The sequence below is a fragment of the Bactrocera oleae genome, chromosome 3, assembly GCF_042242935.1.
Source record: "Bactrocera oleae isolate idBacOlea1 chromosome 3, idBacOlea1, whole genome shotgun sequence".
Lineage (NCBI taxonomy): Eukaryota > Metazoa > Arthropoda > Insecta > Diptera > Tephritidae > Bactrocera > Bactrocera oleae.
Genome location: NC_091537.1, coordinates 89,027,979 through 89,040,165, shown reverse-complemented (window position 1 = coordinate 89,040,165; position 12,187 = coordinate 89,027,979). Strand labels below are relative to the sequence as shown.

General features: G+C 35.5%; 2 protein-coding genes across 2 annotated transcripts in view; both read left to right on the top strand.

Annotated features, from left to right (window-relative positions):
* LOC106614816 (streptococcal hemagglutinin) overlaps positions 1-12,187 on the top strand; it is a 411,732-nt gene that overhangs the window by 301,928 nt on the left and 97,617 nt on the right. The gene's annotated exons all lie outside the window — the stretch shown is intronic.
* On the top strand, positions 2,942-4,641 carry LOC106615263 (uncharacterized). Its single transcript, XM_014231405.3, has one exon. It carries the CDS (start codon positions 3,311-3,313, stop codon positions 4,052-4,054), a length of 744 nt encoding a protein of 247 aa, XP_014086880.2. The 5' UTR covers positions 2,942-3,310; the 3' UTR covers positions 4,055-4,641.

Genomic DNA, 12,187 nt, shown 5'->3' with positions numbered 1-12,187 from the left:
AACGCAATTTTTAATTATGCATATATTCGTTACATTTGCGCTTGCAGTAAATGTATGTAACCTTCAAAATCTATTTTCACCCGAATATATTCGTTTTCTGTTACAAATAAAAAAATGTGGAAAACGGTTGGCCTCAAGGGCCATCCCTGCAACTTCCCGCTAATTGCATACGTTAACGTTCAAATTTCGCTTTTTTCACTGCTTCTGAGCTCGGGAAGTTAAAAAAATATAATTATATACGAATTTATTGTTGCAGTTGAATATTTTTTTATTAGAAATTCTTAAAATTCTATACAATTAAGTTTTTTTGCTCAACTGCTTTGAATTTCCGTAAAACATTTACATAAGCAAACAAACATACATACAAGCATAAAGCCAACAATAAAGATCCTTTCAACAGAAATGAATGAATTATAAAATACGCAGAAATTCTTATTATTTAAAATGACGTCAAGCTGTGAATTAAATGGCTGGATACGCTAATATTGGCGTATAAATTCTATGAGAGCCTTTTGCCATTCATGAAATGGAAATTTGCTTTTTAATCGCTCATTTTCTTAATAATATTCTAGATGATTGCCATAAAAAAGTATACTCTTATTTTATATTATTTTCAAGGAAAAAGGGTACGCGTTTTAAAAATTTCATACCTGAAACAAGTAAAAAAAAATTCTGACGAAGTCCAACCAAGTTTTACACAGCAAATCAAAATTTCTTTCTTTCTAAAAATCACAAAACTGCGACACACAATAAAATCTTCGACATTATTTACGGAAATTTCACTTCTACTTATTTATTTAATATAATGTGTAAATAGTTTTCACATTACTTATCAACTTAGCTGCCTGGACATATTGCCTGAGTGCACCCAGCTGTCACCAACCGGTTTGAAAATAAAGCCTCAAATTATTTAATCTAATATCCGACCAATCATTTAACTGTCTAAACGTTTGATAGTTCTTTGTGTTAGTTATTACAAAGAGTGACGCCATTACAACAACAATTTTTCGTACTTTTTCTAGCTCTTTAGTTCTTTCCACATTAGCATTGTAATGCTATAACATATACAATTTTTTAAATGTACATAGATATATTATATAAAATTGATAGTACAAATTCTAAAATTTCCAGCGACCTCCGTGTAACCACCTTTAACGCGGCATATTCACACATGTATGTTACATGCCACCACGTATTTTCAATTTTTTGCTCTCGACTTTTGGCTAACACTGCAACGAGTGGTTACTGCTAGCGTGCTTTTTGTTATCTCAAAGGTCACGAATTTCATTAGTTACACTTCCGTAGCGAAAGTTAAGCGTGTAAATTCACTATATGAAAAGATGAGCGCAAAGCTCCAAAGAGCATTCCGCTTACCGCAACGCTATTACGTACTTACATGCTTACATACCTTCTAACTGTATCCCACTGGGAGTGGTGCGCAGCGTACAAGGCACGTGGCACAAAGCTAGAGCTAGATGGTTATGTGAATCCTTAGAACACTCATACGCCATGTAGCACTATGAGCGTGCATATCGACTTAGTATACATGCTGATATATATGCAGCGATATCTGATTGTGTTTGTGTGGCTAGGTAAACCTTTTGGTAGACAGGAAACTTAAGCGCTGAACTGTCACGGCCCACTAAGCAAAGTTAAACGCTGTTTAGTTTGCTGTGCTTGTTATTCCGAAATTCGATTATTGATCAAACAATGGAACGCGGAAATACAAATGTTCATAAGTATGCAGATTGGTGTATTTGCAATGATTTTTACATTTCCATTCGAAATTCAGGTAGTAACTAAAGAGCAATAGGGCAACAGAATAATCTCAGCTCAAAGCCAAAAATTGGATACTCAATTCAAAAATTAAACTCAATTGAAAGAAAATACACACTCAATGTCAAAATATTCTTTAAAATCAACTCAAAGATCAAATTGCTTCTGTCTTTTAATTAATTATCAAAAGTTAAAACCACATGTGAATCTAATTGGGAATTTAAACGCACCTAAAACTGAAAGTAAATAAAATCTTTAAATTAAACAAACAACTCAATCTTCATCTCACCCTCAATCGCAACCTCAATCTCATTCTCAACTTCAACCTCAATGTCAACCCCAACCTCAACCTCAACCTCAACCTCAAGCTCAACCTAAACCTCAACCTCAACCTCAACCTCAACCTCAACCTCAACCTCAACCTCAACCTCAACCTCAACCTCAACCTCAACCTCAACCTCAACCTCAACCTCAACCTCAACCTCAACCTCAACCTCAACCTCAACCTCAACCTCAACCTCAACCTCAACCTCAACCTCAACCTCAACCTCAACCTCAACCTCAACCTCAACCTCAACCTCAACCTCAACCTCAACCTCAACCTCAACCTCAACCTTAACCTCAACCTCAACCTAAACCTCAACCTCAACCTCAACCTCAACCTCAAGCTCAACCTCAACCTCAACCTCAACCTCAACCTCAACCTCAACCTCAACCTCAACCTTAACCTCAACTTCAAACTCAACGTAAAACCTTAATGTTAGGGTTGATATCTGTATTGTGCTGTTATTCTTAACTGTAACCATAACTTTAATTTAACTAGCAAAATCAACATTGTTCTAGCACATCCTCACCTCTACCTTACTCTGAGCTCATTATCAAACTCAATTTCCTCCTTGGCTCTGAAATGCAAGCAAAACAGCAAAAAGTCCCAATTTTACTCAATTCGAAACTTAAAGTTGTTCTACAACTCAATTGTTCCAGTAACTTCCTGACTTATCACCGTTTGCTTTCGCCTTAGTTACGAAATAATTAGCATCAGCGTTGACTAGTAAACAGTACTTCAGTTTCGTACTGTCTCAACCTCAAACAAGTACATACCTTTACCTAACGACAGCAGTCGTGCAAGCGAACATTTTTTGCATAACTAGAAAACTAGAAAGTAAAATAATGAATGTTTACTTGGCATGAAATTCACCTCGCATTCCAGCGCATAGTTTGCGAAGGCGAAGGCTTCATTGCCAATTGCTCAGCGCGCACTCGAATCAGTACGAACTTGGCACGAGCCGTGAGCGGTGGTGACAACACTTTTTTTGGTGGCACGTCCAAAAAATTCTGGTTGTCGCTGCATAACGGCAACCATAAATACACCAGCGAAACTAAAACAAAAAGAGTAAATCGAACGAAACGACATCGGCAACGATAGGAAAATACGATAACGACGACGACGTTAATGCCGGCGCGCAGCGAGGCGTAAAACGTGCGATAACAACAAAAACGAAGTACGAAGACGATACAATAGGTCAACAGCAACATGCCCGTATATTGGGACTATGACTGGGATTGGCCACACGATCACTTCTGGCATGGGCCCTCCACACGCCTTTGGCCCTTCGATAGCTTTAGCTATCATGCAAGGTGTCCGACCTCGCGTCGCTGGAAGTCGACCTTTACACATCACGATGTGGATGTGTGTGCGCGTGACTGGCATATGCATCACTGGTCGGACGATGGACCTTGGTGTCATCGCTCGTGTTTGGCCAGTCGTGCGACCATCGAGACGGGCGATGAGCCGGACAGCAATGGCAAGGGCACCTTTAAGGTTGTCATCGATGTGCATCATTTCCGCGATGACGAGCTTGTCTTGAAGGTGCGCAACAATGACACCGTTATTTTGACGGGCAAACAAAAGGACGATCGCGGTGAGAAAAGTAAATTCTGCATTACACGTGAATTTACGCGCAAATATAAATTACCAAGGAATTACGATGCCACTTTGGCCAAGGCTACACGTTCCACCGATGGCGTGCTGACAATTATTGTACCACCACCAGCACCGCTGGACGATGTGGAGCGTTTTGTGGATATAGAACCGACCGGCGCCTACTTCGGTACCACTGCCACAACCGCGGAGAAAGACACAAAGGCTATTGAGAATGGTGAGAATGGTGAGGACGGTGCGGATAATGTGGAGAATGCGGAATTGGCTGATGAAAACGATGCTGCTGGTGATAAATCAAAAAAAGCTCGTTTTGACTCCACGGATGAGTCAAAATGAAAAGCGACGCGTGCTGCGGTCGTTCACACTTGCGCGAAATGGCGTGACAACTTCAAGCGGCGTTTCAAGAACTATTGGACGAAAAAGCAGCAAAATGCGAAGCAAAATTATAAAGGAATATGTTAGTGCGTTGCGGCTGCGGTAGTGTTGTGACAAGTTGAATTTTCCAACAATGTGAAAATAAACTTCTACCGAAAAAAAAATTTGAAAAATGTGCTTGCGACTTATGCAGCCAAACCTAAAAAAATAAAACCCAACCTTAAATAACTATGCACAGTGTTCTTTAAATCACTTGAAAAATCCCAAAATATATTTCTGTTGCACTTTCGTAGCTATCACCAAAAATAATCTTACTATTATATTTAGAAAAATATTAATTCAATACTATATGCTACTACTTTAACGGGAATACAATGATGCTATCAAAATATTTAACTTACACCTAAGTTTCTAGTCTAATATACTAACGGTCTCTCCAAAAAAAGTAATATTAATAACATCTAGTGCTAATAATATTAATATCTAAATCAATCAATAAAATAAATAAATTTTGTTGCTTAGAAAAACTCTAAGGACACGAAACCAAACCACGAGTTTTTATTCTTGGCGAACAAAGTAATTTTATGGTAGGTTTTACTATGCTATAAGCTTAGATTTTATTTCACATTTCAAAGAATCTTTGAAAGGCTGAAAATAAGTGTACCACTTCAAAGTAAATTATTTTGAGAGACTATTGAAATTATTTATATCGGAATAATTACAAACGATCAACGGAGCAAACAAAATTTGCTCCACAGATGTGTTTTTATAATATTCATAAATATGTATAAGACTTCGCGAAAAATATTATATACTTGTATAAGTTACAAAACTTAGAACTACAAAAATGGCCTAAATTCCAAACCTCACAATTAATCGCAAAATCGAAGAAAATACGAAAAACCTCAAAACGTTGTTACTTAAAACCAGAGTCTCTCTCAAAATTGAACATAAGGAACCTTTATTTCACACGACAATTGAGAGCAACAACAATGATAACTAGTTCAAGCGTACTAGGAGTCAAACCACCACTTATAGCAGACGTAGAGCTCGAGTTGCCCCGCGAAACCATAGTGACCCTCGCGCAACTTCGTTCTGGATATTGCAGCAGGTTAAACTCCTACTTATCCAGAATAGACCCCGACATACCAAACCAACAAACCCAACTCATCTAACACCCTTTTTCCTATGGTCCGAATCCGTCGAAACAGCCCGTTTCTTCGGCCTCCCGTTAGATGACCTCGACGACAACCAAACTATCACTTACCATCCAAACGGGGACAACAACAACAACAACATAACTAGTGTAAGAGAATATGTCGATAATCGACTGAATTGGTATAATCGTATGGTGTAATTGTTATGCCAGTTTGTGTAAACTCACGCCAGTTGTTTGTTCGATTTGCTAAAGAGGTATATTAATTTCTATATTTACTCTATTTTGCCAATTTATTGAAGTTAAGCCTGTTATTTGTTCGACTTGCTGTTATCAATGGCTTGATGTTGTGCAGTCACGTTATGAATATTTAAGGATGTAAAAAAAATATTTAGCTTAATATTTCTGCGAAAAGTTATAGAACGTGTTGATACTTGATGCATTTTTTTCTTTTTTTTTTAGAATATCAATTCTAGTGCTAGCTTATATTTTATATGAAAATAAACATATAGGAGAAACTTTATCGCTATTATCCATCTCTTTCATTTGCGGGATAGAAATTTAAATAATTTAGAGCATCTCTATTGAAATTTGATGAATAATAAACTCTCTGAACATCTCGTTTGGTTTGATTAAGCAGAATTTGATTGCCGTTTTGATTAAAGAAAGATCGCCGCCTGAATCATACCAAGCGCCTTAGTTATTTTATCTTGGTAAGACATTAAAGATATGCCACTTAAAATGAAATATGAGTTAAAAGTTTTCTTAATAATCCAAGACGTATTTGACGCAATAGCATTCTATATACAATAGGTTAAACAAGAAAACAATCTGCTTAAGTCACTGAAAAAATAAAGATATGTTAAAAAAAAGTGTAAAAATTATAAAATAATTATTTATACAATGCGCCAATATATTAGTAACTCGTCCAGTCACCACCATTTTTTATATTTTCATTACAACGGCAATGCATGCTATCAACCAATTTTTCAGTATATGACTATGTTAAATTACGCCATATAGTTTTATTTTCATAATTGCCTAAACATTTTAATCGAGTTCTTATCTGGCGACTGTGAGGGTAAATCTAGTGAAGCAACTCCGTTTTCTTTTTTCCAGCTGCTACACAAGCGATCACACATCACATTGATGGCGGAAGTTAACGACGGTATATCGTTGTCATAAAGTTAGCATCCAAATTTTTCGGGAACTTGATTAGTTTACCAAATCCCTGATTTGTAAAGTATACCCAAATATGAACTTTCACTGGATGTTTCACTGATCGATAAAACAGCTGCAAAACAAGAACTGGTCTGTGATGGCCAGTCGACTCGAATCTTCAATCACATGACACGAAATTTATCTGAATCTGATCTGAAATTCCCTTTAGCTGTTTCTTATTGTATTTAAAGACACATTTATGCCCTTTCGTGCCAATTTTAGTTTTAATTCCCGATTTTTCTATAAAAATACTTCATACAGATACACATAGATTTATAGTATACAAATGCATAGAAATGAACAGAGCGTATAGTGTTTATGATTCACTTATAAACATTACATAAATTAAATAAATAATATAAACATTAGAAAATATAACAAAAATCTCCTAAAAAATTTAATATACTCGACAAAGCGCGCCATCTATGCTCTGACAGCATTGTTGCCACTAAAGCTTATACGAATATATGTATATTTGTGTATACAATATGGTATATAATTTTTTATGGTTTCGCTGTTGTTAACACATACGCACCTGGCGGTTATGGCGGTTGTGCTGGCATGTTGTTTACGAGCACGCACATAATAAACTGTGTGGCAATTTCAAGCGACATTCTTAGAATAAGACACACACACACAGCCAAAATCACACGTGCGCCAAGAGTCCAGTTGATTCAGTGTATTTATAAAGCGGCAAGGCTTCGCAGCGAGTATATGACAGACAGTGGCTGCTGTGGTTCTTCTCTTCTGCCTGCCTGCAAATAAGCGGCAGAATATGGCACACGCCAACACACAAGAGAAAGGAACGAAGTCAAAATGCAATATTTTTATGCTGAATGTGTTTTTTTACGATTTGTTGCGTCAGAGCAATTGTTGTTGACGACGAGGTCGTTTACTCTTTGACGCCTGCAAATATTAACAAGTTTATTGCCCATCACAGGGTGTACGAGCATATAGTATATGTGTGTGTGTGTGTGGATTTGTGAAGAAAATGTTATTTCTCGACATGCTCTCTGTATGCAATTTCTAATACCATATATATGCCTTTTTTGTATATATTATATAAGCTACCGCCGCAGCGTTGCATTAATAAACTTGCGTTTATGTGTTAGTATATATATACTCATATATATGAATGTACATAAATATTTTTTTTAGAAATTCTTTTTTCGTTTTATTGTCAAGCTGCTAACAAATTCTTTGCTATTAAATTAGGCGATGCACAGTAAAATATTATTTATGTCACCGGGATCTTCTGACCGTGTATCACCCACCTAGTTATGGCGTGCGAATGGGATGTAAAAGATACAGGCATAAAAATGCAATAACTGTGTATATAAATATATATATTTGGCCACAAAGTAGATGATAAATTTTAGAGTGAATATTATATGTTTCTATGTTTGTAGCAGTGTCGCTTGTAGACAAGTACTGATATTATTCGCCAAAATGTTCAAAATAAATCTTCGTTTTAGAAGCGAAAATTTTGTAAATTTTGTTTACTGACTAAGTTTGCGCGAAGAGTTTTTTTCTAAAAATCTATTATATCTAAATATTATATGTTTCAGCATAAGACCTATTCTTCCATGTCAAGTCAGTTATCACAAAAATAAACAAATAAAAATTTAAAAAAATATATATTGATAACAGCCAACTTATAGCTATATATAATATCATAATATTTATCATATATCATTATAGCTATATATCTATCATATATATGATATATAGCTATAGTGATCCGATCTGTAAAATATACTCGAAGGTTACAGCATTGCCGGAGTGCTGTTTGTCACCTCTTTCTTCGAGGCTTAGTTTTATATAATTAAGCCAATTTTTTCAGACGGTGGTTCGCATGTCCGCCATCCAAAACTTTGTTAGTTATGTCTTCATTACAAAAATATATTTAAAACATACTTTACAAAAAAATCAAGCCTTCGCTTGAATTCAGAAAATTTTATTTTAAATAATTTATATTTGAATTAAGTTTATATTTGAATTAGCTATGTAGGTTATATTACAATTTTCTATAAAATTATTGCTAAATAGTAAAGTTAAATTTTGGAAGTGAAATTTTTAAACTGCAATTTATTTTATTTTTAATTTTTGCAAGCAGCAAAATACACTTCAAAACCCATTACAACTTAACTTGCCCACATGTGTTCATATATATGTATGTGTGTGTAAATAATTTCAAAGCTACTTTATTTGGCTTACAAATCATTTACGTACCAAGCAATATCCACTTGCTCGTACTCAAGTGGTTTTAGTGGCCATTAAGTGCCCTGAATTATACTACCCAACTCTCATTACAAGTTTTTGGGTTGGTTAAAGTGCTGCATTTATTAGAATTTTATGCAAATTCTTTATGTATATGAAAATATTTTATAATACTTTTGCACACATATGTAAGTGGCCTAATAGCTGGGAAGCCGCCCTAGCGCTCATTTATATTTATAGCAGCTGAGAAATATATGTGAAAAGGTTTGGAAAAAATTTTGAAATGCAAAATATTGAAAATTTGCTTAGCATTTAAAATAAATTTGTATGCCAAAGTAAGCTCATCTTAAAACTTTACTTTGCTGTTAAAAAAGTAAATGCAGCTTAAAATTATACAAAGAAATACTTCTGTCGAAAAAGTTGTGTCATATTTTTGCCTCAAAAATAATGTTTAAATATCAAAGAGCTAACCTATAACTATATATATATTTAACTCTTTTGTTAGCTTATCAATTGATTCTGGAAATATGAGCATCAAAACGCACTAAAACCACATTTATATTTATAGCCTCTATATTCTTATATTTACTTCTTCACTTATCAAAATAATTTTATGCTAAATTGCAATTACGTGCGCGAACATATAAATTGATTTGACTCTAAAATAAATTGTGCCAGACTACGAAGAGCCATAAGCAAATCAAAATATCGCAAAATCGTTTGATAAGACAAAATATGAAATCAACAACCCGCATTTCCAAAAAAAAAGGACTTCATCAACTTTCAGTTTCGTAGCACGCAACACACATTATTCAAACCGTTAGCGCAAACTTCGTTCAGCGTATGTCATTTCATGCAATTTCTAAGCGAACAGCCTAAATGTATGCTACAAATTATGCAGACTACCAGCCAAACACACTTAAGTTACTCGGCATTTCACACACTAACATACTTTTGTATTTTTAACCGCTTGTTGTCTGTGTGCGTAATTCATACCAGTTAGTACGCCTAAAAGTAGGTAGTCAATTCCAATTAAGTTCGCATTGTTTCATTTTAGCCTGCTTCCACAGCTTTCGCCAGTCTCTGCTTCGTTTAGTGTGGAGTGCCCTTTGCGACTGTAAAGAGTTTGCGAAATTGTATTTGTGCAAATAGTCAATATTCACAACATTGGGTCACTTGCCCATTCAGACCAATTTTTACTCCGCCTCTTAACAGTTGGGTCGCTTCAATAAATATCCGCAAGATATTCAATTGCATTGCTGTCTCTCTTTACTTTCTGCCTATTCTGTTGTTTTCCCAAAACTGTTTTTTTTTTTACTTTTGTTGTAATCAATGATAGCCGGGCCCCGTAGAGTTCACTTTACTTCGGCTTTGATAAATTTTGGTTTTTGTTGTTGGTCTTTTTAAGTTTTGGCGTCATGTGGGCGTTCATTTGCCAGGGCAAACTACTAAGCTAGAGCAAGGAGATTTCGTGAGCTGCCATTCTTGATCTTTGTAGTAACTTGGTGTAACTGGTGTAATTGAAACTTCGATTTTAGAGGAGTCAAATGTTCTTATTAGACTTCCTATTCTCATTTGAGTCTCTCTCAGTTGCATTCGGAAGGCCTCTTTTTGCGGCCAACTATCGTGCTGTAGATTATTTTACTATAAATAGTTTGCTGGAAGAGAATTCGTTCAATGTACTTCTGCTTTAGTCTGTGGTAAGTTGAGTTTCAAGCTTAGACAAAAAAAGCAAAAAGCTTGTTTCTATAGCTAAACTTTGACCAGTTAGCCTTTGGTGGCCTGAAGGGTAGCTCTCGATTCTGACCTGGATTCTAACTAGGTTAGGTTAAGCTAGGTAAGGTTAGATATATAGGCTGTTTTTTGTAATTTCACGTGAACAGTTGTGATTTCCAGAACCTAGGTATGAGTCAAGAAGACCGTCGCATATCGCCAAAGCGCCAAGTGCCTGCCACAAATTTATTAAGTCGGCTGATATCAATTCCAGCCAATTCGCCGGGTTTGTAAATAGATAGTATATAGCTAGGGGTTCAATGGATCTGACTCTATAGCTCAGAAGTGTTTCACAAACGTACGTTTTAGTCCAGGTGGAATTTGGATAAGGGTACCAAAGTGCTTAGTGTGGATTTTAATCAACTTTTTACAATACATCACAAATGTTTTATTTTTCATGAAAACCCATAAAATATAAGTATCTGTCTCCAGATCAAGCCTATCCATAGCAATTCAAAGATGTTGAAAGTACATAATATCCACTAACGAGAATACAGGAAAGCATGGGCTTTTAATTAAAAAAATTTCTCAAAGAGATCAAGGTAGCTACCAAAGAATGTGATTTCATTTAGATGCCACTGTTGTACTATAAATTAAACTCAATCTCACACAAAAAATAAATCATCCTAGAAGTATGCTTCAAATTCGACTAAACTAGCGACATAGTGAATACCTCTAAAATTCCACTACAAAAACATATTTCATCTGGAAAAACATTACAACTCCGTTAAAAAATGTATGTAGACAACAATCTATGTTTACACAACAATCTATGACTGGGTAACAAGGCTGTCAACCATGGCAAACTACAAAATTTTTGCAACATGTAAAAATAGCGAAAAGGCAGCACACACTATTCCACACACTACTTCACACAGTCATAGTTATATGTGTGAGCGTGCCAGCAAATTGTATATTGTTGCAAAATTGTGCCAATGTGATTTTGCGCCTTGATTTTGTGTACGACGTGTAAACAATGACGTTGTGTTGCCGCGGTGACAATAAAGCGCAGTTCAAGTATCTATAAGTTATCGTTGTAGGTTTTTTTTTTGCTTGTTTACAACATATCCTTCGGCGTGCTGCTTGCTGCGCGTGTTTGCATAAATACATTTTGAATTTTTTCTTGCGTTTCCCGTTAGATTATCATTATATAGGAAATTGCATATTTTCGGGCGCATGCTATCGATTTGCATAAATCAAATTTTTCATGAATTCGATAATTTTGCTTGCTTATAATAAACCTTTTGTGCCGCTGGGGCATGAGTCAACCGCTTTGAATTAGTGTCCTAGAAAAAGAAATTGGTTGGAAGTGTAATTTAGAGTTATCTTTTTTCATTTAGGATGGATTTGTTTAGGTTAAGGTGATGATGAGCGATAATCAGGGATATTGCATTGTATATTTAATGTAGACATTCAAATTTTGGTCCCTCAATTTTTGAGATATCAATCTGAAAATTTGCACATGTTCTTTTCCTTCCAAGAAGCTGCTCATTTGTCAGAACCGCCGGTATCGGACTAATATAGGTTATAGCTGCCATACAAACTAACCGATTCATATTGAGACCTTATATGGAAACCTTTCTTATTTGACAATATATCTTCTGGAAATTTGCCGCAGATATTGATTCAAGGCAATACTACAATATTCGAATATATTGTTCAAATCGCGCTACTATAGCATATAGCTGCCATACAAACTATCATCAATTATCAATATAAAGTTC

Coding starts and splice junctions, on each gene's coding strand:
- LOC106615263 (XM_014231405.3), top strand. CDS start 3,311: ATGCCCGTATATTGGGACTATGACTGGGATTGGCCACACGATCACTTC.